This window comes from Bombina bombina, chromosome 2, assembly GCF_027579735.1.
Source record: "Bombina bombina isolate aBomBom1 chromosome 2, aBomBom1.pri, whole genome shotgun sequence".
Lineage (NCBI taxonomy): Eukaryota > Metazoa > Chordata > Amphibia > Anura > Bombinatoridae > Bombina > Bombina bombina.
Window position 1 is genome coordinate 1,146,291,269 of NC_069500.1, and position 27,256 is coordinate 1,146,318,524.

General features: G+C 41.1%; 1 protein-coding gene across 1 annotated transcript in view; it reads right to left on the minus strand.

Moving 5' to 3' along the window:
- NEK1 (NIMA related kinase 1) overlaps positions 1-27,256 on the minus strand; it is an 827,448-nt gene that overhangs the window by 193,119 nt on the left and 607,073 nt on the right. The window contains exon 29 of the mRNA XM_053700237.1: positions 18,669-18,872. Coding sequence (XP_053556212.1) covers positions 18,669-18,872 — 204 coding nt within the window. The remainder of the gene's footprint in view (positions 1-18,668; positions 18,873-27,256) is intronic.

A 27,256-nucleotide genomic window follows, 5' to 3' on the forward strand; every position in this document is an offset into this window, starting at 1 on the left:
AACACAAATTTTCCCAAATTTTGAAATAACAGTGAAAAAATGCAGTTACACTAACGAAATTTTTACAGTGTATGTAATAAGTTAGCAGAGCATTGCACCCACTTGCAAATGGATGATTAACCCCTTAATACCAAAAACGGAATAACAAATGACAAAAACGTTTTTTAAACAGTCACAACAACTGCCACAGCTCTACTGTGGCTTTTTACCTCCCTCAATACGACTTTTGAAGCCTTTTGAGCCCTTCAGAGAAGTCCTGGATCATGCAGGAAGAAGCTGGATGTCTGTGTCTGCAATTTTTGCTGTGCAAAAAAAACGCCAAAATAGGCCCCTCCCACTCATATTACAACAGTGGGAAGCCTCAGGGAACTGTTTCTAGGCAAAATTCAAGCCAGCCATGTGGAAAAAACTAGGCCCCAATAAGTTTTATCACCAAACATATGTAAAAAACGATTAAACATGCCAGCAAACGTTTTAAAATACACTTTTATAAGAGTATGTATCTCTATTAATAAGCCTGATACCAGTCGCTATCACTGCATTTAAGGCTTTACTTACATTACTTTGGTATCAGCAGCATTTTCTAGCAAATTCCATCCCTAGAAAAATATTAACTGCACATACCTTATTACAGGAAAACCTGCACGCTATTCCCCCTCTGAAGTTACCTCACTCCTCAGAATATGTGAGAACAGCAAAGGATCTTAGTTACTTCTTCTAAGATCATAGAAAACGCAGGCAGATTCTTCTTCTAAATACTGCCTGAGATAAACAGTACACTCCGGTACCATTTAAAAATAACAAACTTTTGATTGAAGAAATAAACTAAGTATAAAACACCACAGTCCTCTTACGACCTCCATCTTAGTTGAGAGTTGCAAGAGAATGACTGGATATGGCAGTGAGGGGAGGAGCTATATAGCAGCTCTGCTGTGGGTGATCCTCTTGCAACTTCCTGTTGGGAAGGAGAACATCCCACAAGTAATGGATGATCCGTGGACTGGATACACTTAACAAGAGAAATATATCTATGAGTGTTTAAAAAATATATCTATTTGTTAATCAAACGACAAAAAAAGTTTCTATCAAAAAGAAGAATGTGATCCAAAATATTATGATGATGATCTTCAAATCCTGTGAGTGAAAAACAATAACATAGTACAGTATTGTTTTAAATAAAGTATCAAATAATTGAAATAGAGCTCACCATATATTTGCCAAAGCGTTTCGGCCCACTGTAGGGCCTTTTTCAAGACTAGAGTATGGTAGTGGTGAGTCTGCTCTTAAATACTTTTAGATAGCCTATCAAAATGTTTAGGCTTTGGCGCCAAAAAAACAGAATTTATGTTTACCTGATAAATTACTTTCTCCAACGGTGTGTCCGGTCCACGGCGTCATCCTTACTTGTGGGATATTCTCTTCCCCAACAGGAAATGGCAAAGAGCCAGCAAAGCTGGTCACATGATCCCTCCTAGGCTCCGCCTACCCCAGTCATTCGACCGACGTTAAGGAGGAATATTTGCATAGGAGAAACCATATGATACCGTGGTGACTGTAGTTAAAGAAAAAAAAATTATCAGACCTGATTAAAAAACCAGGGCGGGCCGTGGACCGGACACACCGTTGGAGAAAGTAATTTATCAGGTAAACATAAATTCTGTTTTCTCCAACATAGGTGTGTCCGGTCCACGGCGTCATCCTTACTTGTGGGAACCAATACCAAAGCTTTAGGACACGGATGAAGGGAGGGAGCAAATCAGGTCACCTAAATGGAAGGCACCACGGCTTGCAAAACCTTTCTCCCAAAAATAGCCTCAGAAGAAGCAAAAGTATCAAACTTGTAAAATTTGGTAAAAGAGTGCAGTGAAGACCAAGTCGCTGCCCTACATATCTGATCAACAGAAGCCTCGTTCTTGAAGGCCCATGTGGAAGCCACAGCCCTAGTGGAAGGAGCTGTGACCCTTTCAGGAGGCTGCCGTCCGGCAGTCTCGTAAGCCAATCTGATGATGCTTTTAATCCAAAAAGAGAGAGAGGTAGAAGTTGCTTTTTGACCTCTCCTTTTACCAGAATAAACGACAAACAAGGAAGATGTTTGTCTAAAATCCTTTGTAGCATCTAAATAGAATTTTAGAGCGCGAACAACATCCAAATTGTGCAACAAACGTTCCTTCTTCGAAACTGGTTTCGGACACAGAGAAGGCACGACTATCTCCTGGTTAATGTTTTTGTTAGAAACAACTTTTGGAAGAAAACCAGGTTAGTACGTAAAACCACCTTATCTGCATGGAACACCAGATAAGGAGGAGAACACTGCAGAGCAGATAATTCTGAAACTCTTCTAGCAGAAGAAATTGCAACCAAAAACAAAACTTTCCAAGATAATAACTTAATATCAACGGAATGTAAGGGTTCAAACGGAACCCCCTGAAGAACTGAAAGAACTAAGTTGAGACTCCAAGGAGGAGTCAAAGGTTTGTAAACCGGCTTGATTCTAACCAGAGCCTGAACAAAGGCTTGAACATCTGGCACAGCTGCCAGCTTTTTGTGAAGTAACACAGACAAGGCAGAAATCTGTCCCATCAAGGAACTTGCAGATAATCCTTTTTCCAATCCTTCTCGAAGGAAGGATAGACTCTTAGGAATCTTAACCTTGTCCCAAGGGAATCCTTTAGATTCACACCAACAGATATATTTTTTCCAAATTTTGTGGTAAATTTTTCTAGTTACAGGCTTTCTGGCCTGAACAAGAGTATCAATAACAGAATCTGAGAACCCTCGCTTTGATAAGATCAAGCGTTCAATCTCCAAGCAGTCAGCTGGAGTGGGACCAGATTCGGATGTTCGAACGGACCTTGAACAAGAAGGTCTCGACTCAAAGGTAGCTTCCATGGTGGAGCCGATGACATATTCACCAGATCTGCATACCAAGTCCTGCGTGGCCACGCAGGAGCTATCAAGATCACCAACGCCCTCTCCTGATTGATCCTGGCTACCAGCCTGGGGATGAGAGGAAACGGCGGGAATACATAGGCTAGTTTGAAGGTCCAAGGTGCTACTAGTGCATCTACTAGAGTCGCCTTGGGATCCCTGGATCTGGACCCGTAGCAAGGAACCTTGAAGTTCTGACGAGAGGCCATCAGATCCATGTCTGGAATGCCCCACAGTTGAGTGATTTGGGCAAAGATTTCCGGATGGAGTTCCCACTCCCCCGGATGCAATGTCTGACGACTCAGAAAATCCGCTTCCCAATTTTCCACTCCTGGGATGTGGATTGCAGACAGGTGGCAGGAGCGAGTCTCCGCCCATTGAATGATTCTGGTCACTTCTTCCATCGCCAGGGAACTCCTTGTTCCCCCCTGATGGTTGATGTACGCAACAGTCGTCATGTTGTCTGATTGAAACCGTATGAACTTGGCCCTCGCTAGCTGAGGCCAAGCCTTGAGAGCATTGAATATCGCTCTCAGTTCCAGAATATTTATCGGTAGAAGAGATTCTTCCCGAGACCAAAGACCCTGAGCTTTCAGGGATCCCCAGACCGCGCCCCAGCCCATCAGACTAGCGTCGGTCGTGACAATGACCCACTCTGGTCTGCGGGAGGTCACCCCTTGTGACAGGTTGTCCAGGGACAGCCACCAACGGAGTGAGTCTCTGGTCCTCTGATTTACTTGTATCTTCGGAGACAAGTCTGTATAGTCCCCATTCCACTGACTGAGCATACACAGTTGTAATGGTCTTAGATGAATGCGCGCAAAAGGAACTATGTCCATTGCCGCTACCATCAAACCTATCACTTCCATGCACTGCGCTATGGAAGGAAGAGGAACGGAATGAAGTATCCGACAAGAGCTTAGAAGTTTTGTTTTTCTGGTCTCTGTCAGAAAAATCCTCATTTCTAAGGAGTCTATTATTGTTCCCAAGAAGGGAACTCTTGTCGACGGAGATAGAGAACTCTTTTCCACGTTCACTTTCCATCCGTGAGATCTGAGAAAGGCCAGGACTATGTCCGTGTGAGCCTTTGCTTGAGGAAGGGACGACGCTTGAATCAGAATGTCGTCCAAGTAAGGTACTACAGCAATGCCCCTTGGTCTTAGCACCGCCAGAAGGGACCCTAGTACCTTTGAGAAAATCCTTGGAGCAGTGGCTAATCCGAAAGGAAGCGCCACGAACTGGTAATGTTTGTCCAGGAATGCGAACCTTAGGAACCGATGATGTTCCTTGTGGACAGGAATATGTAGATACGCATCCTTTAAATCCACCGTGGTCAAGAATTGACCTTCCTGGATGGAAGGATTGTTCGAATGGTTTCCATTTTGGACGATGGAACCTTGAGAAACTTGTTTAGGATCTTGAGATCTAAGATTGGTCTGAACGTTCCCTCTTTTTTGGGAACTACGAACAGATTGGAGTAGAACCCCATCCCTCGTTCTCTTAATGGAACAGGATGAATCACTTCCAGAAGATAACCTTGGGAGACTATTTCTAGCGCCCAAGGATCCAGAACATCTCTTGCCCAAGCCTGAGTGAAGAGAGAGAGTCTGCCCCCCACCGAATCCGGTCCCGGATCGGGGGCCCGCATCTCATGCTGTCTTGGGAGCAGTGGCAGGTTTCTTGGCCTGCTTTCCTTTGTTCCAGCCTTGCATAGGTCTCCAGGCTGGATTGGCTTGAGAAGTATTACCCTCCTGCTTAGAGGACGTAGCACTTGGGGCTGGTCCGTTTCTGCGAAAGGGACGAAAATTAGGTTTATTTTTGGCCTTGAAAGACCTATCCTGAGGAAGGGCGTGGCCCTTGCCCCCAGTGATATCAGAGATAATCTCTTTCAAGTCAGGGCCAAACAGTGTTTTCCCCTTGAAAGGAATGTCAAGCAATTGGTTCTTGGAAGACGCATCCGCTGACCAAGATTTTAACCAAAGCGCTCTGCGCGCCACAATAGCAAACCCAGAATTTTTCGCCGCTAACCTAGCCAATTGCAAGGTGGCGTCTAGGGTGAAAGAATTAGCCAATTTAAGAGCACGAATTCTGTCCATAATCTCCTCATAAGAAGAAGAATTACTAATAATCGCCTTTTCTAGCTCATCGAACCAGAAACACGCGGCTGTAGTGACAGGGACAATGCATGCAATTGGTTGTAGAAGGTAACCTTGCTGAACAAACATCTTTTTTAGCAAACCTTCTAATTTTTTATCCATAGGATCTTGGAAAGCACAACTATCTTCTATGGGTATAGTGGCGCGCTTGTTTAGAGTAGAAACCGCCCCCTCGACCTTGGGGACTGTCTGCCATAAGTCCTTTCTGGGGTCGACTATAGGAAACAATTTTTTAAATCTGGGGGGAGGTACGAAAGGTATACCGGGCCTGTCCCATTCTTTATTAACAATGTACGCCACCCGCTTGGATATAGGAAAAGCTTCGGGGGGCCCCGGGGCCTCTAGGAACTTGTCCATTTTAGATAGTGTTTCTGGAATGACCAGATAATCACAATCATCCAAATTGGATAACACCTCCTTAAGCAGAGCGCGGAGATGTTCCAACTTAAATTTAAAAGTAATCACATCAGGTTCAGCTTGTTGAGAAATTTTTCCTGAATCTGAAATTTCTCCCTCAGACAAAACCTCCCTGGCCCCCTCAGACTGGTGTAGGGGCCCTTCAGAAACAATATCATCAGCGTCCTCATGCTCTTCAGTATTTTCTAAAACAGAGCAGTCGCGCTTTCGCTGATAAGTGGGCATATTGGCTAAAATGTTTTTGATAGAATTATCCATTACAGCCGTTAATTGTTGCATAGTAAGGAGTATTGGCGCGCTAGATGTACTAGGGGCCTCCTGTATGGGCAAGACTGGTGTAGACGAAGGAGGGGATGATGCAGTACCATGCTTACTCCCCTCACTTGAGGAATCATCTTGGGCATCATTTTTACTAAATTTTTTATGACATAAATCACATCTATTTAAATGAGAAGGAACCTTGGCTTCCCCACAGTCAGAACACAATCTATCTGGTAGTTCAGACATGTTAAACAGGCATAAACTTGATAACAAAGCACAAAAAACGTTTTAAAATAAAACCGTTACTGTCACTTTAAATTTTAAACTGAACACACTTTATTACTGCAATTGCGAAAAAGTATGAAGGAATTGTTCAAAATTCACCAAAATTTCACCACAGTGTCTTAAAGCCTTAAAAGTATTGCACACCAAATTTGGAAGCTTTAACCCTTAAAATAACGGAACCGGAGCCGTTTTTATATTTAACCCCTTTACAGTCCCTGGAATCTGCTTTGCTGAGACCCAACCAAGCCCAAAGGGGAATACGATACCAAATGATGCCTTCAGAAAGACTTTTCTATGTATCAGAGCTCCACACACATGCAGCTGCATGCCATGCTGTTCTCAAAAACAAGTGCGCCATACCGGCGCGAAAATGAGGCTCTGACTATGATTAGGGAAAGCCCCTATAGAATAAAGTGTCTAAAACAGTGCCTGCCGATATTATTTTACAAAAAATACCCAGATTAAATGATTCCTCAAGGCTAAATATGTGTAAATATGATCGATTTAGCCCAGAAAATGTCTACAGTCTTAATAAACCCTTGTGAAGCCCTTATTTACTGTCTGAATAAAAATGGCTTACCGGATCCCATAGGGAAAATGACAGCTTCCAGCATTACATCGTCTTGTTAGAATGTGTCATACCTCAAGCAGCAAAAGACTGCTCACTGTTCCCCCAACTGAAGTTAATTCCTCTCAACAGTCCTGTGTGGAACAGCCATGGATTTTAGTAACGGTTGCTAAAATCATTTTCCTCATACAAACAGAAATCTTCATCTCTTTTCTGTTTCAGAGTAAATAGTACATACCAGCACTATTTTAAAATAACAAACTCTTGATTGAATAATAAAAACTACAGTTAAACACTAAAAAACTCTAAGCCATCTCCGTGGAGATGTTGCCTGTACAACGGCAAAGAGAATGACTGGGGTAGGCGGAGCCTAGGAGGGATCATGTGACCAGCTTTGCTGGCTCTTTGCCATTTCCTGTTGGGGAAGAGAATATCCCACAAGTAAGGATGACGCCGTGGACCGGACACACCTATGTTGGAGAAATGTGTTTCCGATTACCACCGGAAGTAGTTTGCCGGTTAATTGCCCTATAACCCGGATTTACTATACCGGTTTGGTTATAACTTCTTTTATAAACATTCTTTTGTAAATATAAATCGATGATCCTTATAGTACTTATTAACCTGATGGTGTCTTATATGGATTGGTGCAAAGGTTGTATCACGTTATTGTAATTGATTATAATAAATTATACCCATATTTTGTCGGTGTTCTCATAAACGGAAGTGGTTGATTTCGCCAAACCGGAAGTCAGTATGACGCACACTTCCGGTTGCCAACCGGATGTGGAAATGACGTATCTTTGTTTACCAATATTGGTATCCGGTCCCGGTTAATGGGGAGTTCCAAAACGTGCTAGAGATAATTAAAATAATTAAATAACCCATGTCTCTATTAGCAATCGGACGGCAATGATACTTGAGGTGGTAAGGAAAAGTCTGTGTCGATCTGTCACAGTTATTCAAAATTGAAATTGCAGTTAGACCGGATAATTAATTGAGAAGTAAATAAGATGTATTAGAAAATAAGTAGTCAGATCAGAGTCCTGTCATGTATAAGTAAATAATGTATAGCTCAAAATAAGCCTTAGTGAACAAAGTAACCTCAGAGTGAAAATGGTTAAAGAGTTAGAAGTAGTGTGAAATTGGCCTACTATGAAGTAGTGTATATACATTCCTGAAAAAATGCATAATACAAGGTGTCCGTTATGGAGAACATATTAGCCCTCTCATGGGCGACACCAGTCGTTCAAAAAAGTAGAACGTAAAAAAACTTTAAGTATATTGTATATAAAAAATAATAATAGTAATGGTAAATGCACTAAACATGATGAGTTAGAAGATAGGATGAAGATCATATAGATCTAATGACTTCCAAGCAACGGTCTTGTCTAAGGGGTACATATAAAACTAAAATATGGAAATATTTGAAATATAGTGTGAGGTGGATCAGTCAGTTTTCATTGTTTACATTATTTACAGTTAGACTGAAACACACCTCTCTGGACTTAAGACAACTTTGTCTATATGGTTGACCTATTTTTGCATATATCGTTACCTTTGGAGATTTTTCACTCTTTTTATTTTTGGCACTTGCACATTGGATGCATTACAATACAGGAGTACACTTCACCTTTTGAGGACATATTTTTGGACTATTTGATGAACTCTCTATATTTTGTCTATACACCACTTAATTGTATCCATTGTTATTAATTTAGCTGGATGTACCTTCGCTTAAAGGGACAGTCTACACCTATACAAACATTCGCCCCATACCTTAGATCCGGTGCAGATATTCATAACTCACCCCTTCAACCCTAACGAGTCAGCGACACAACTAAAGTTATGTGAAATCAAAAGTTTGATTTTGTTAGTTAAAAATGGCCGACAAACTCCGCCCAACCCCTTCTCCTACTTTATTGTGGTGTTCTTTTTCTAGCTAACACTCGTGCATGTAGCACCAAGTAACGTCGGTATAATCAAAACACGCCTGCGCATTTTTAGGGAAGTGAGGACGTGGAATATATGTCTAAGCTCTCTGAGATGTTTTGGTTCCAGATTTCTGGTTCCACTACTGGTGCGCATGCACAAAACAACGAAAATGCAAGACAGAACTTTAACCGGTGATCCACTTTTGATTGGACCATTGAAATGAACACAGTCTACGATGTCGTTCTTAGGCGGAGCTTGGCGGCCATTTCTAACTGTCAAAATCAAACTTTTAATTTCAAATAACTTCAGCTGTGTTGCAGACTCGTTAGGGTTGAAGGGGTGAGTTATGAAAATCGGCACTGGATCTAAGGTATGGGCGAATGTTTGTATAGGTGTAGACTGTCTCTTTAACATTTCTTCATTTCATATATTGATGTAACCACCTTTTAGAGTACATAGTGTTTATTATTGATTGAACGGCTCTGTCCCTATTTTTATTAACTTTTATCGTAACCATTGTTTTTATACATTTTCCAATTATATAGTTTTAGTAATAGATCCATGCATATATTTATAGATTATTTGATGTTTTTATGATATTTGTGTCAGTAATTGATGTTTTAATATTTTATTATTTTCTGTGATATTAAATAATCTTAATTAATTATCTATACCTCTAATCAATTATTTTTGACCTTGTCTTCATTAGGCGCTCCTTCAGACATTTTTTATTGTTTTTTTATTGTTCTTTTACACCATACAAACCCTAGTCCCCTCAGGACTGAATAAAGATATAGATTTAGCTGCTTTTTTATAACTCAGGTCCTCCTTTTTGAGGTTCTATACCCCAACACATATTATAGGCTTTTGGTGTATTATTTAGGAACCCACCTTACATATTATGCCATATTCAGGTTTTGCTGTGTGTATGCAATTTAATTTAATCTAATTTTAGCATACACTTTATGGGTCTCATAGTCAACTATTTGTTTATTAATATATGACTCATCAGTATCTAATCTTCTTTCTATGTATAATTTTAATTTATTATGCATTTGAACTCAATCTGTTTTATTGTGGCTATAATACTATACTAGATATGGATAAAAAAGTGTATGGATACATCACTCGTATCACCCTATGTACTAATTACCGAGCACTCTATAAACGATCAATTGTTCTATTTTATTTTTAACTATATTTAATATTTATTATGATCAATATATTTTTAATATCTAATATTTTAATACATGTTTTTAGATTTTAGATGAAGAATTTGGATTATTATTATTATAACCTTTTACATATTTTGTAAAATGAACAAATATGTAGGTATAATCATATCTACAATATTAATATCTTTATGGTATTCTAATAGTGGATCCAACTATCGTCCTAGGTGATCCCTTTCTATTTATAACTCAATTTTCTGATAAATGAATATGATCTTATCAGTTCGGTTTATCTTTACATGCTCTACACATTGAGTACTAGTGTATATATGTAGATGATCACAACACATTAGCGCAACGGCTATACGTTGTCAATAATTGCGCCCTCCATTCATATTGCTGCTATTGATTTCTAAACATGAAATACATACAAAGTTCGTAGCATCGTACTTCCTTAGAACTATTCACTGGATACAACACGTAAACCTAACTTGCACCTGATTCACTAAAAAGCAACCAATAGAATTAATCAGATACCATGTGATCATTACGTTCCCCTTTTCCATGGGCTGTTACTGGGCATTATGTAAACCTGCTTCAGCCAATTACAGTGATAGTTATCTCACTAACCCGTATTGGCAGTGGGGATCGGCAGTGTGTACCCTTAGTGGATTAGATATACGCTAAGGACTGTGCATTACAGCTATCAGGTCTTACCCAGGCTCAAAAATGTCTGGGGACTAAACTCTACACTTAGCTAATTCACCTTTGTTGAGGGTGGAGATCTGCAGCATGTGCTCGTTGCCGATTGCTTGCTCGTTAAAGGGACATTATACACTCATTTTTTCTTTGCATAAATGTTTTGTAGATGATCTATTTATATAGCCCATAAAGTTTTTTTTTTAAATTAATGTATAGTTTTGCTTATTTTTAAATAACATTGCTCTGATTTTCAGACTCCTAACCAAGCCCCAAAGTTTTATGTGAATACGCTCGACTACCTACTCCAGCTTGCTTCTGTTTGTGTAAAGGGTCTTTTCATATGCAAAAGAAGGGGGAGGGGGTGGAGTGTCTTATTTGCCACTTGCAGTGGGCTTTCCAGCTACCTTTTCAACAGAGCCAAACTGACAGCTTCTAAGTAAGTTTTTAAACAGTTTTATACTGGATTTTTATATCAGTATCTGTGCATATTATTCTTTATAGTAGTGTCTATTACATGCAGTTATATGAAAATGAGTGTATACTGTCCCTTTAAGGTCTGTGTATTATAACAATCAGGTCTTACATATAGTAGCACAGGGTCTCAAAAATTTTTTGGGACAAAACTTTATTTGTACTTAGTAAATATAGGATTATAAATGAAATGTACGATACTTGACATTTAGCAAATTTAACACTACTATCCCATAGGTTACTATTGGGCATGACGTAAATATACCTTTGCCAATTGTAACAAGTGTCTGCACACACACCAATGTTGTAAGTGAGAAAGTTTATTTCATCTACGTAACTGATTGTGTATGTATTAAATTTTGTATATAAATTTAAATCAGGTCTCTTGTATGGCAATTTCCAGGCTCAAAAATGTTTGGTGATTAAACTGTATTTATATTTAGTAAATTAAGTATTACTAGCCAAATACATTGTGCTATACCTGTGATAAACCAAACCCACTATGATGTTTTAGTCATGTGGGGAAGTTTTAACCAATGAAATTGTTAGATTTCAGGGGTGTGCCGCAGCCCCAGTATTTAAGTATGTTTAAAATGGCGTTCTCCAGTAATTTATCCTCTGATGAAGAGTGTATAGCATTAACCTTTGAAACGCATAAGGATCATTTCGGAAAAACGCCACGACTTTAGGTTGTTAAATGTGAGCATACTACCTTTGGTTGCTCGCTGTGTGTTTTTTAAACAAATAAAACTGTGTTCCATGTAAACTGGGACTGCAACCTTGAACAAAGTCTGATAACATCACATGGAGACAAGATTCGCCTGGTGTCAGTGACAAGACTATACCTACACTGTGAGGCCCTTACCTCATACTGATTGAGGTAGAAGAGTGTAAGTAGACACCTGAAAGGGACCAGGACTCTTGCCTCCCATTTTATGAACTGTCTGAGGATTTCTCTTGTTAAGTGTAGTCAGTCCACGGGTCATCCATTACTTATGGAATATATCTCTTCCTAACAGGAAGCTGCAAGAGGATCACCCAGCAGAGCTGCTATATAGCTCCTCCCCTCACATGTCATATTCAGTCATTCTCTTGCAGCCTAACTAGATAGGTCGCTGTGAGAGGTCTGTGGTGTTTTTTAACTTAGTTTATTTCTACAATCAAAAGTTTGTTATTTTAAATGGCACCGGAGTGTGCTGTTTATTCTCAGGCAGCATTAGAAGAAGAATCTGCCTGCGTTTTCTATGATCATAGCAGACGTAACTAAGATCCACTGGCTGTTCTCATCAGAGGAGTGAGGTAACTTCAGAGAAGGGGAATAGCATGCAGGGCCCCCCTGCAAATGAGGTATGTGCAGTAATTATTTTTCTGAGGAATGGAATTGACTGAGAAAATGCTGCTGATACCAATGTAAAGTAAGTTCAGCCTTAAATGCAGTGATAGCGACTGGTATTAGGCTGAGGAGTGTGTGTACACTGAAGTATTTTTCTAGGGAATGGAATTTGACTCTGAAAATACTGTTAATACTGAAATAATGTATGAGCCTTAACTGCAGTAAAAGCGACTGGTAGCAGGCTTATTAATAACAATTCATAACTTTTCAAATGTATGTTTAAAACGTTTACTGGCATGTTAATCGTTTTTTGTGAGGTACTTGGTGATAAAACTTATTGGGGCATGATTTTTACCACATGGCCATCTTTGTTTTCTGCATAGAAACAGTTTCTGAGCTTCCCCACTGTTGTAATATGAGTGGGAGGGGCCTATTTTAGCGCTTTTTTGCGCAGTAAAAATTCCGTCACAATCTGTCTACTTCATCCTCCATGATCCAGATCGTCTCTAGAGAGCTCAGGGGTCTTCAAAATTCATTTTGAGGGAGGTAATCAGTCACAGCAGACCTGTGACAGTGTGTTTTGACTGTGAGAAAAACGTTAATTATTAAATTGTTAATCCGTTTTTGGGTATTAAGGGGTTATTCATCCATTTGCTGGTGGGTGCAATCCTTTGCTAACTTAATACATTTACTGTGAAAAATTGGTTGCTATAACTATTTTGGTTCATTGTTATTTCAACTGTGACAGCTTTTTGTGCTTCTTAATGGCACAGTAGCGTTTTTTATATTGCTTGTAAATTTATTTAGAAAAGTATTTCCAAGCTTGCTAGTCTCATTGCTAGTCTGTTTAAACATGTCTGACACAGATGAATCTCTTTGTTCACTATGTTTAAAGGCCAATGTGGAGCCCAATAGAAATTTATGTACTAATTGCATTGATGCTACTTTAAATAAAAGTCAATCTTTACATGTAAAGAAATTATCACCAGACAACGAGGGGGAAGTTATGCCGACTAACTCTCCTCACGTGTCAGTACCTTCGCCTCCCGCTCAGGAGGTGCGTGATTTTGTGGCGCCAAGTACATCAGGGAGGCCCTTACAAATCACTTTGCAAGACATGGCTACTGTTATGACAGAAGTATTATCAAATTGCCAGAATTAAGAGGCAAGCGCGATAGCTCTGGATTAAGGACAGAGCGCGTGGATGAGGTGAGAGCCATGTCAGATACTGCGTCACAGTTTGCAGAACGTGAAGACGGAGAGCTTCATTCTGTGGGTGACGGATCTGATCCAGGGAGACTGGATTCAGAGATTTCTAATTTTAAATTTAAGCTTGAGAACCTCCGCATATTGCTAGGGGAGGTATTAGCGGCTCTGAATGATTGTAACACGGTTGCAATTCCAGAAAAATTATGTAGGTTGGATAGATACTATGCGGTACCGGTGTGTACTGACGTGTTTCCTATACCTAAAAGGCTTACAGAGATTATTAGCAAGGAGTGGGATAGACCTGGTGTGCCCTTTTCCCCTCCTCCCATATTTAGAAAAATGTTTCCTATAGACGCCACCACACGAGACTTATGGCAGACGGTCCCTAAGGTGGAGGGAGCAGTTTCTACTTTAGCTAAGCGTACCACTATCCCGGTGGAGGATAGTTGTGCCTTTTCAGATCCAATGGATAAGAAATTAGAGGGTTACCTTAAGAAAATGTTTGTTCAACAAGGTTTTATCTTACAGCCCCTTGCATGCATTGCGCCTGTCACTGCTGCGGCGGCATTCTGGTTTGAGTCTCTGGAAGAGGCCATTCGCACAGCTCCATTGGATGAAATTATGAACAAGCTTAAAGCACTTAAGCTAGCTAACGCATTTGTTTCTGATGCCGTCGTACATTTAACCAAACTTACGGCTAAGAACTCCGGATTCGCCATCCAAGCGCGCAGAGCGCTATGGCTTAAATCCTGGTCAGCTGACGTGACTTCTAAATCTAAATTGCTTAATATTCCTTTCAAAGGGCAGACCTTATTCGGGCCCGGCTTGAAAGAAATTATAGCTGACATTACGGGAGGTAAGGGCCATGCTCTACCTCAGGACAGGGCCAAATCAAAGGCCAAACAGTCTAATTTTCGTGCCTTTCGTAACTTCAAGGCTGGAGCAGCATCAACTTCCTCCGCTCCAAAACAGGAAGGAGCTGTTGCTCGTTACAGGCAGGGCTGGAAAGTTAACCAGTCCTGGAACAAGGGCAAGCAGGCCAAGAAACCTGCTGCTGCCCCCAAGACAGCATGAAGAGAGGGCCCCCTATCCGGAAACGGATCTAGTGGGGGGCAGACTTTCTCTCTTCGCCCAGGCTTGGGCAAGAGATGTCCAGGATCCCTGGGCGTTGGAGATCATATCTCAGGGATATCTCCTGGACTTCAAAAGTTCTCCTCCACGAGGGAGATTTCATCTTTCAAGGTTATCAGCAAACCAAATAAAGAGAGAGGCGTTTCTACGCTGTGTACAAGACCTTTTACTAATGGGGTGATCCACCCAGTTCCGCGGACGGAACACGGGCAGGGATTCTATTCAAATCTATTTGTGGTTCCCAAGAAGGAGGGAACCTTCAGACCAATCTTGGACTTAAAAATCCTAAACAAATTTCTAAGAGTTCCATCATTCAAAATGGAAACTATTCGAACCATCCTTCCCATGATCCAAGAGGGTCAGTACATGACCACAGTGGATTTAAAGGATGCCTACCTTCACATACCGATTCACAAGGATCATTATCGGTACCTAAGATTTGCTTTCCTAGACAGGCATTACCAGTTTGTAGCTCTTCCCTTCGGATTAGCTACGGCTCCAAGAATCTTTACAAAAGTTCTGGGCTCACTTCTGGCGGTACTAAGACCGCGAGGCATAGCGGTGACTCTGTACCTAGACGACATTCTGATACAAGCGTCAAGTTTTCAAACTGCCAAGTCTCATACAGAGATAGTTCTGGCATTTCTGAGGTCGCATGGGTGGAAGGTGAACGTGGAAAAGAGTTCTCTATTACCACTTACAAGAGTTCCCTTTCTAGGGACTCTTATAGATTCTGTAGAGATGAAAATTTACCTGACAGAGGCCAGGTTATCAAAACTTCTAAATGCTTGCCGTGTCCTTTATTCCATTCCACACCCGTCAGTAGCTCAGTGCATGGAAGTAATCGGCTTAATGGTAGCGGCAATGGACATAGTACCATTTGCGCGCCTGCATCTCAGACCGCTGCAATTGTGCATGCTAAGTCAGTGGAACGGGGATTACTTAGATTTGTCCCCCCTACTAAGTCTGGATCAAGAGACCAGAGATTCTCTTCTATGGTGGCTCTCTCGGCCACATCTGTCCAAGGGGATGACCTTTCGCAGGCCAGATTGGACGATTGTAACAACAGACGCCAGCCTTCTAGGCTGGGGCGCAGTCTGGAACTCCCTGAAAGCTCAGGGATTATGGACTCAGGAGGAGAAACTCCTCCCAATAAATATTCTGGAAGTAAGAGCAATATTCAATGCTCTCCTAGCTTGGCCTCAGTTAGCAACTCTGAGGTTCATCAGATTTCAGTCGGACAACATCACGACTGAAGCTTACATCAACCATCAAGGGGGAACCAGAAGTTCCCTAGCGATGTTGGAAGTCTCAAAGATAATTCACTGGGCAGAGTCTCACTCTTGCCACCTGTCAGCGATTTACATCCCAGGCGTAGAGAACTGGGAGGCGGATTTTCTAAGTCGCCAGACTTTTCATCCGGGGGAGTGGGAACTTCATCCGGAGGTCTTTGCTCAACTGATTCTTCGTTGGGGCAAACCAGATCTGGATCTCATGGCGTCTCGCCAGAACGCCAAGCTTCCTTGTTACGGATCCAGGTCCAGGGACCCGGGAGCGGTGCTGATAGATGCTCTGACAGCCCCTTGGGTCTTCAACATGGCTTATGTGTTTCCACCATTCCCGATGCTTCCTCGTTTGATTGCCATGTCGTCCTGTCCACCGTGGTCTCTACCTCTGAGACAGGACCTTCTAATTCAGGGTCCTTTCAAACATCCAAATCAAATTTCTCTGAGGCTGACTGCATGGAGATTGAACGCTTGATTCTATCAAAGCGTGGCTTCTCGGAGTCGGTTATTGATACCTTAATACAGGCTAGGAAGCCTGTTACCAGAAAAATTTACCATAAGATATGGCGTAAATATTTATATTGGTGCGAATCCAAGAGTTACTCATGGAGTAAGGTTAGGATTCCTAGGATATTGTCCTTTCTACAAGAGGGTTTAGAAAAGGGCTTATCTGCTAGTTCGTTAGGGACAGATTTCTGCTCTGTCTATTCTTCTACACAAACGTCTGGCTGAAGTTCCAGACGTTCAGGCTTTTTGTCAGGCTTTAACTAGGATTAAGCCTGTGTTTAAGACTGTTGCTCCGCCGTGGAGCTTAAACTTAGTTCTTAATGTTCTTCAAGGCGTTCCATTTGAACCCCTTCATTCCATTGATATCAAACTGTTATCCTGGAAGGTTTTGTTTTTGATGGCTATTTCCTCAGCTCGAAGAGTCTCTGAGTTATCTGCCTTACATTGTGATTCTCCTTATCTGATTTTTCATTCAGACAAGGTAGTTCTGCGCACTAAACCTGGGTTCTTACCTAAGGTAGTTACTAACAGGAATATCAATCAAGAGATTGTTGTTCCATCACTGTGTCCTAACCCTTCTTCAAAGAAGGAACGACTTTTGCATAATTTGGACGTAGTCCGTGCCCTGAAGTTCTATTTGCAGGCAACTAAAGATTTTCGTCAAACTTCTTCCCTGTTTGTTGTTTACTCTGGACAGAGAAGAGGTCAAAAGGCTTCAGCTACCTCTCTCTCTTTTTGGCTTCGTAGCATAATACGTTTAGCCTATGAGACTGCTGGACAGCAGCCTCCTGAAAGGATTACAGCTCATTCTACTAGAGCTGTGGCTTCCACCTGGGCCTTTAAAAATGAGGCCTCTGTTGAACAGATTTGCAAGGCTGCGACTTGGTCTTCGCTTCACACCTTTTCAAAATTTTACAAATTTGACACTTTTGCTTCTTCGGAGGCTATTTTTGGGAGAAAGGTACTTCAGGCAGTGGTTCCTTCTGTTTAATGTTCCTGCCTTGTCCCTCCCTTCATCCGTGTACTTTAGCTTTGGTATTGGTATTCCATAAGTAATGGATGACCCGTGGACTGACTACACTTAACAAGAGAAAACATAATTTATGCTTACCTGATAAATTTATTTCTCTTGTAGTGTAGTCAGTCCACGGCCCGCCCTGTCTTTAAGGCAGACCTAAATTTTAATTAAACTCCAGTCACCACTGCACCCTATGGTTTCTCCTTTCTCGTCTGCTTTGGTCGAATGACTGAATATGACATGTGAGGGGAGGAGCTATATAGCAGCTCTGCTGGGTGATCCTCTTGCAGCTTCCTGTTAGGAAGAGATATATTCCATAAGTAATGGATGACCCGTGGACTGACTACACTACAAGAGAAATAAATTTATCAGGTAAGCATAAATTATGTTTTTACATAATCTATCTAGTCTATATAAACCATTATCTGCTGGGACTCTACATGAACTTTACCAATTCATATCTCAACTGTTCATGCATTTATATATTCTTAGTGTATTTGAATACCACTGTTGTTATTGTTTTGTAGTTCTTATAGGTCTTGAACCTATGACCACTGAGATGTTTGTGATTTTGCACTAATCCACAAACCACCTTTTTTGTTTCATAATGTTTTTTTATATTGTGCTTCTGGATTTGAGGGGATTCAGATAACACAGTATGTGGATTTTGGCAGCATATTTCTGCTTCGTAGCACTTATTTCTCAGCGCCCAGGTCACACCACTTTCTGTTTCATTTATTTATATGTATTGACACAATTATTATTATAGTTTATTTGCATAGCGCTGCAAAATTCTGTAGCACTATACACACATCTCTCTCTCTCTCTCTATATATATATATATACATAATATATATATATATATATATATATATATATATATATATATATATATATATATATATATACAGTATGTATATATATATATATATATATATATATATATCCATCTATCTCAATCTAGCTCGTTCTCTCTCTGCATAAATAACCAATATGCAAGAAAACCTGTATAATGCTGCCTTAGCTTGCTTATCAACAAGAGTTAAATAGAGTTTATAGGCTCCTTAAAGGATGCTCTATAAATCAAGAGAGGAGTTATATGCTTGGATAAAAAAATTGAGAATATTCATTAAAGAAATATGTTCACAGATTTCTAAAGAGGATTAAGGAAAATGAAAGATTAAAACCAATTAAACAGATATTACTTTATACAAATTCAAAAAGATTCTGGGGAACTCCTTTCTTGCTTAAGACATAAAAACACTATACAACAAAGGAGAAAACACTACTTGCCTTTGGATTGTTTGCATCAAATAGACCAGTAGAGAGCCCAATCAGGAGTGATGCTTTTCCTTTGGTTTTGGTTGGTGAAGCAGAATGAGGTGGAATATAATCATCAAATGAAGACTGAGCAGAGATATTAGGGGTGACCAATTCATGGATAATCTTTTCAAACAGAGCTTTGGGTGCAGAATCATTGCCAATAACTTTTTCTGGAAAGAAAAGAGAAGAGAGTAAATGTAATTACCAGACCATTTACCAAAGCCTATGGCATTCCAAGTTAAAGGGTCAGTAAACGCCTTGTAATTACAAAACCATTTTGTTGTGTTGCTATGAAATAACATATCAGCCAAGTCTAAACGGTTTTAAAAACAAACATCTTATTTGCTGTAATTGCTTTTTAGCATCCAAACTCCACCCTCCATTTATCTTATTTATCCAATCTGGGCTCATCCAAACAAAGGGATAGAAAACACCCTATGATTTTTTTATATATAAAATGCTTAGTTATGTGTAGTGATACAACTCTGCAATATATTGTCATTATTTATTTTGCCCCTTTTCATTTAATTTGGCTCTAAAAAATGTGGATTTTCTCAAAATTTAAACAGCATCCTACTAACTTCTCAAGGCTAACCCTGCTACTTATCTTTCCCTTATTGGCTTTAGCTAATAACAACTGCTAGACAATGTACTTTATCCTAATATTATGACCGTGGCTAGCCTTGTTTTCTGCAGACTACAACCCATATTAGTTCCTCCAAATAAGGCAACTTGTAGGTGAAATTTTGCTATTGATAAATTGCAGTCAAAAAGGTTATATGTTGTTTTGTTTTTTTAACATTTAATCTTAAAGGGACACTGAACCCAATTTTTTTCTTTTGTAATTCAGAAAGAGCATGCAATTTTAAGCAACTTTCTAATTTACTCCTAATATCAATTTTTCTTCGTTCTCTTGCTATCTTTATTTTAAAAAGAAGGCATCTAAGCTTTTGTTTGGTTTCAGTACTCTGGACAGCACTTTTTTATTGGTGGATGAATTTATGCACCAATCAGCAAGGGCAACCCAGGTTGTTCACAAAAATGGGCCGGCATCTAAACTTACATTCTTGCATTTCAAATAAAGATACCAAGAGAATGAAGAAAATTTGATAATAGGAGTAAATTAGAAAGTTGCTTAAAATTTCATGCTCAATCTGAATCACGAAAGAAAAATTTTGGGTACAGTGTCCCTTTAAGTTATTATTTCTAGAGTAACACAGATGTCTTGTAATTAACAAGGTGTTTACTGTCCCTTATCATTTATAAGTTGTAAACATTAGAAATGTTTCATTCTTGACAGAGTAAATTAAAGTCTAGAAAATGAAATGACGTGTATGTGAATACAAAAACATATAACAGTTACTCAAGCATCACAATTAATTCCGCTAACACACAGTCTAACTGTGCTTCCTTTTATTGCCACTCCGTAGACTGGATGACAAGCCATCAACACACAATGAGCACTGGAAATATTACATTCAATCTCTGCTAAATCCTAGCTACCCTCTTGTGCAAAGCTAAAGCCAGGGATGTAACCCCTCACTTAAGATATGCACAAAAACATAAATTATGCTTACCTGATAATTTCCTTTCCATCTGTGGGAGGAGAGTCCACTACTTCATTCATTACTAATGGGAATTAAGAACCTGGCCACCAGGAGGAGGCAAAGATACCCCAGCCAAAGGCTTAAATACCTCCCCCACTCCCCTCATCCCCCAGTCATTCTGCCAAGGGAACAAGGAACAGTAGGAGAAATATCAGGGTATAAAAGGTGCCAGAAGAACAATATAAAATTTAGGTCCGCCCATCGGAGTTAACGGGCGGGAGCAGTGGACTTTCCTCCCACAGATGGAAAGGAAATTATCAGGTAAGCATCATTTATGTTTTCCATCTTAATGGGAGGAGAGTCCACTGCTTCATTCATTACTTGTGGGAACAAATACACAAGCTTTAGAGGACACTGAATTAACAAAACAGAAAGGCAAAAAGAGGGCAGACCCTATACTGAGGGCACCCCAGCCTGCAAAACCTTTCTCCCAAAACCAGCTTCCGCCGAAGCAAAGACATCAAATTTGTAGAATTTCGCAAAAGTATGTGAGGACCAAGAAGCTGCCTTACAAATCTGGTCCACAGATACCTCGTTCTTAAAGGCCCAAGAAGAGGCCACAGCCCTAGTCGAGTGAGCTGTAATCCTCTGGGGAGGCTTGTGTCCCACTGTCTCATAGGCCAAACGGATGAGGCTCCTCAGCCAAAAAAAGACAGTGAAGTCAAAGAGGCCTTCTGCCCCCTACGCTTCCCGGAATACACAACAAATAGGGAAGAAGTCTGTCTGAAATCCTTCGTGGCCTGAAGATAAAACTTCAAGGCTCGAACAACATCCAAGTTATGAAGTAACCGCTCCTTAGACGAAGAAGGGTTAGGACACAAGGAGGGAACTACTATCTCCTGATTGATGTTACGATCTGATACCACCTTGGGGAGAAAACCCCGACCAGTGCGAAGCACATCCTTATCAGCGTGAAAAAAGAGATAAGGAGGCTCAAATTGCAAGGCTAATTCAGAGACTGCAAGCTGAAGCAATAGACAGAAGAAATAGAACTTTCCAGGAAAGAATCTTAATGTTAAGCGCATGCATAGGCTCAAACGGAGCCCTCTAACACCTTAAGAACCAAGTTTAAGCTCCAAGGAGGAGCAGAAGGTCTGAATAACTGTCTGATTCTGGACAGAGCCTGAACAAAGGACTGAATATCAGGAAGTTCCGCTAGCTTCTTGTGTAACAGAACCGATAGAGCCAAAATCTGTCCCTTTAAGGAACTGGCGGCAAGGCCCTTATTCAAACAGTCTTGGAGAAAAGTCAGAATCCTGCATATCCTAACCTTGTGCCAGGGATATCCATGTTCCTCACACCAGGATAAATAGGTCCTCCACACCTTAGGATAGATGCGATGAGTGACCGGTTTCCTGGCCCGAATGAGAGTATCAATCACTCTCTCCAAGAACCCTCTCTTAGCCAAGACTAGGCGTTCAATCTCCACGCAATCAGCCTCAGAGAATCAAGATTTTGGTGAAGGAAGGGACCCTGAACCAGCAGATCTCTGCGACAGGGTAACCTCCATGGAGGAGACAACGACATTCCCACCAGATCTGCAAACCATGTCGCCCGTGGCCAAGACGGAGCAATCAGAATGGTCGAAGTTTGCTTCTGTTTGATGCGGACCACCACTCGAGGAAGGAGTGGCAATGGTGGAAAAATGTAAATCAGCTTGATCTCCCCCAAGACACCGCTAAGGCATCTATCAGCTGTACCTGGGGATCCCTGGACCACGACCTGTATCTGGGTAGCTTGCAGTTGAGTCTGGACACCATGAGATCTATCTCCGGTGTCCCCCATCTGTTGCAGATCGGGATGGAGAGACCATTCCCCTGGATGAAACGATTGTCTACTGAGAAAATTTGCTTCCCAGTTGTCCACACCCGGAATGTGGATCGCTGAGAGCGAGCAGTTGTGGGTCCCCACCCATTCCAGAATCCGAGCTACTTCCATCATGATACACAAAGTTGACTGTCTAAGGAGCGCTCTATAGTAAAATGCTGAGAAAGTCAGTGAGGAGGAGACTCCAGTCTCCCGCCGCGGCTCAATGGAAAGAGGGTGTGAGGAGGAAATCAGCTGTTCTGCTATGCATCCAAAAGCTAGTCTGCTCGCTATGCCAGTAAAAAGTAAAAAAATCCAGGTGAGGCGCACCACAGTAGACAGCCAAAAATCACTCCCTAAGTAAAACTTCAAAAATGTATTAGGGCAATTTAAAAGCACAAAGGGCTCAAAGGCCATAAAGCACACAATATAAAATCACCTGGAAAGTGTCAGGATACACCGCAGGCCAGTTTCGTGAGCATGCTCACTTATTCACTGAGTGAACAAGTGAGCATGCTGAGGTGTCTTTGCCTCCTCCTGGTGCCCAGGTTTTTAATTCCCACAAGTAATGAATGAAGCAGTGGACTCTCCTCCCATTAAGATGGAAACAATCTCTCTTTAAAACACTGTATGTTTCCTAATTACTACCCTTGTATGACTCCATATTGCCTTTTTGGTATCTTTGAGTTCTAAGGAATGTAGTAGCATTCCTTTAATTCTTAGGCTAAACCAACATAATATTAAACAAATCCTGTCTATTTAAAAACAAAGATAGGGCTTCAGTAATAGTGGAAGCCAAGGCTTATAAAACGCTACGTGATGCTTCCAACGTTCATATTTATTTATATACATTTATAGCTCTCTCTCTCTCTGTCTTTTTCTCTATCTATACATATATCTCTATCTATACCTATCTATATTTATCTATCTCTCTATCTAAACAGCATGGATATTTAATATTCTAATGGCACCTAAATTTGAAATAAATGCTTCAGCCTTTAGCAGTATATTATAGGAAAGAGAAAATGACTTGGTCTATACTTTATCCCATAAGCATTTGACGCTCATCTATTTTGGCACTTAAAGGGAAGTGAAACCCAAATTTTTGTCTTTCATGATTCACTTAGCATACAATTTAAAACAACCTTCCAATTCACTTTATTATCAAATTTGATTCATTCTTTTGGTATAATTTGTTGTAGGAGCATTGATGCACTGACAAGAGGCATAAATGTGGAACCACCAGTCAGCATGGCTGCTCCTGAGACTAAGTATGCTTTTCAACAAAGGATAACAAGAGAAAGAAGCAAATACAATGCTCTGAATCATGAAATAAATATTTTGGGTTTCATTTCCCTTTAAAGGGACACTGAACCCAAATGTTTTCTTTCATGATTCAGATAGAGCATGCAATTTTAAGCAACTTTCTAATTTACTCCTATTATCACATTTTCTTGATTCTTTTGGTATCTTTATTTGAAAAGCAAGAATGTAAGTTTAGATGCCGGCCCATTTTTGGTGAACAATCTGGATTCTTGCCGATTGGTAGATAAATTCACCCACCAATAAACAAGTGCTGTCCAGGGTCTGAACCAAAAATTGGCTGGATCCTTAGCTTAGATGCCTTCTTTTTCAAATAAAGATAGCAAGAGAACGAAGAAAAATTGATAATAGGAGTAAATTAGAAAGTAAATTGCATGCTCTATCTGAATCACAAAATTTGTTGGCTTCAGTGTCCCTTTAATAGTATAATAGTCTCCATAACATATATCGTTATTTGCTTTAGTGTGATCATGTTTTGTGTAAAAACATAATTTATGCTTACCTGATAAATTTATTTCTCTTGTAGTGTATCCAGTCCACAGATCATCCATTACTTGTGGGATATTCTCCTTCCCAACAGGAAGTTGCAAGAGGATCACCCACAGCAGAGCTGCTATATAGCTCCTCCCCTCACTGCCATATCCAGTCATTCGACCGAAACAAGACGAGAAAGGAGAAACCATAGGTTGCAGTGGTGACTGTAGTTTAATTAAAATTTTGACCTGCCTCAAAAGGACAGGGCGGGCCGTGGACTGGATACACTACAAGAGAAATACATTTATCAGGTAAGCATAAATTAGTGTATCCAGTCCACGGATCATACTTGTGGGATACCAATACCAAAGCTAAAGTACACGGATGATGGGAGGGACAAGGCAGGAACTTAAACGGAAGGAACCACTGCCTGTAGAACCTTTCTCCCAAAAACAGCCTCCGAAGAAGCAAAAGTGTCAAATTTGTAAAATTTTGAAACGGTGTGAAGTGAAGACCAAGTCGCAGCCTTGCAAATCTGTTCAACAGAGGCCTCATTTTTAAAGGCCCAGGTGGAAGCCACAGCTCTAGTAGAATGAGCTGTAATCCTTTCAGGGGGCTGCTGTCCAGCAGTCTCATAGGCTAAGCGTATTATGCTCCGAAGCCAAAAGGAGAGAGAGGTTGTCGAAGCTTTTTGACCTCTCCTCTGTCCAGAGTAGACGACAAACAGGGCAGATGTTTGAAGAAAATCTTTAGTAGCCTGTAAGTAAAACTTCAAGGCACGGACTACGTCCAGATTATGCAAAAGACGTTCCTTCTTTGAAGAAGGATTAGGACACAATGATGGAACAACAATCTCTTGATTGATATTCCTGTTAGAAACCACCTTAGGTAAAAACCCAGGTTTGGTACGCAGAACTACCTTGTCTGAATGAAAAATCAGATAAGGAGAATCACAATGTAAGGCAGATAACTCAGAGACTCTTCGAGCCGAGGAAATAGCCATCAAAAACAGAACTTTCCAAGATAAAAGTTTAATATCAATGGAATGAAGGGGTTCAAACGGAACTCCCTGAAGAACTTTAAGAACCAAGTTTAAGCTCCACGGGGGAGCAACAGTTTTAAACACAGGCTTAATCCTAACCAAAGCCTGACAAAATGCCTGGACGTCTGGAACTTCTGCCAGACGCTTGTGCAAAAGAATAGACAGAGCAGAGATCTGTCCTTTTAAAGAACTAGCTGATAAGACTTTGTCCAAACCCTCTTGGAGAAAGGACAATATCCTAGGAATCCTAACCTTACTCCATGAGTAACTCTTGGATTCACACCAATAAAGATATTTACACCATATCTTATGGTAGATTTTCCTGGTGACAGGCTTCCGAGCCTGTATTAAGGTATCAATGACTGACTCTGAGAAGCCACGCCTTGATAGAATCAAGCGTTCAATCTCCATGCAGTCAGTCTCAGAGAAATTAGATTTGGATGATTGAAAGGACCTTGTATTAGAAGGTCCTGCCTCAGAGGCAGAGTCCATGGTGGAAGAGATGACATGTCCACTAGGTCTGTATACCAGGTCCTGCGTGGCCACGCAGGCGATATCAGAATCACTGATGCTCTCTCCTGTTTGATTTTGGCAATCAGTCGAGGGAGCAGAGGAAACGGTGGAAACACATAGGCCAGGTTGAAAAACCAAGGAGCTGCTAGAGCATCTATCAGCGCTGCTCCCGGGTCCCTGGACCTGGATCCGTAAAAAGGAAGCTTGGCGTTCTGGCGAGATGCCATGAGATCCAGTTCTGGTTTGCCCCAACGATGGACCAGTTGAGCAAACACCTCCGGATGGAGTTCCCACTCCCCCGGATGAAAAGTTTGACGACTTAGAAAATCCGCCTCCCAGTTCTCTACGCCTGGGATGTAAATCGCTGACAGGTGGCAAGAGTGAGACTCTGCCCAGCGAATTATCTTTGAAACTTCTAACATCGCTAGGGAACTCCTGGTTCCCCCTTGATGGTTGATGTAAGCCACAGTCGTGATGTTGTCCGACTGAAATCTGATGAACCTCAGTGTTGCTAACTGAGGCCAAGCTAGAAGAGCATTGAATATTGCTCTTAACTCCAGAATATTTATTGGGAGGAGTTTCTCCTCCTGAGCCCACGATCCCTGAGCCTTCAGGGAGTTCCAGACTGCGCCCCAACCTAGAAGGCTGGCATCTGTTGTTACAATCGTCCAATCTTGCCTGCGAAAGGTCATACCCTTGGACAGATGGACCAGAGAAAGCCACCAGAGAAGAGAATCTCTGGTCTCTTGATCCAGATTTAGTAGAGGGGACAAATCTGAGTAATCCCCATTCCACTGACTTAGCATGCATAATTGCAGCGGTCTGAGATGCAGGCGCGCAAATGGCACTATGTCCATTGCCGCTACCATTAAGCCGATTACTTATATGCACTGAGCCACTGACGGGCGTGGAATGGAATGAAGGACACGGCAAGCATTTAGAAGTTTTGATAACCTGGACTCCGTCAGGTAAATTTTCATCTCTACAGAATCTATAAGAGTCCCTAGGAAGGAGACTCTTGTGAGTGGTGATAGAGAACTCTTTTCCACGTTCACATTCCACCCATGCGACCTCAGAAATGCCAGAACTATCTCTGTATGAGACTTGGCAATTTGAAAGCTTGACGCCTGTATCAGGATGTCGTCTAGATACGGAGCCACCGCTATGCCTCGCGGTCTTAGAACCGCCAGAAGTGAGCCCAGAACCTTTGTAAAAATTCTCGGGGCAGTGGCCAACCCGAAGGGAAGAGCTACAAATTGGTAATGCCTGTCTAGAAAGGCAAACCTTAGGAACCGATGATGATCTTTGTGAATCGGTATGTGAAGGTAGGCATCCTTTAAGTCCACTGTGGTCATGTACTGACCCTCTTGGATCATGGGTAGGATGGTCCGAATAGTTTCCATTTTGAATGATGGAACTCTGAGGAATTTGTTTAAGATTTTTAGATGCAAGATTGGTCTGAAGGTTCCTTCTTTCTTGGGAACCACAAACAGATTTGAATAAAATCCCTCTCCTTGTTCCGTCCGCGGAACTGGATGGATCACTCCCATTACTAGGAGGTCTTGCACACAGCTTAGGAATGCCTCTTTCTTTATCTAGTTTGCTGATAACCTTGAAAGATGAAATCTCCCTTGTGGAGGAGAAGCTTTGAAGTCCAGAATATATCCCTGAGATATGATCTCCAACGCCCAGGGATCCTGAACATCTCTTGCCCACGCCTGGGCGAAGAGAGAAAGTCTGCCCCCCACTAGATCCGTTTCCGGATAGGGGGCCGTTCCTTCATGCTGTC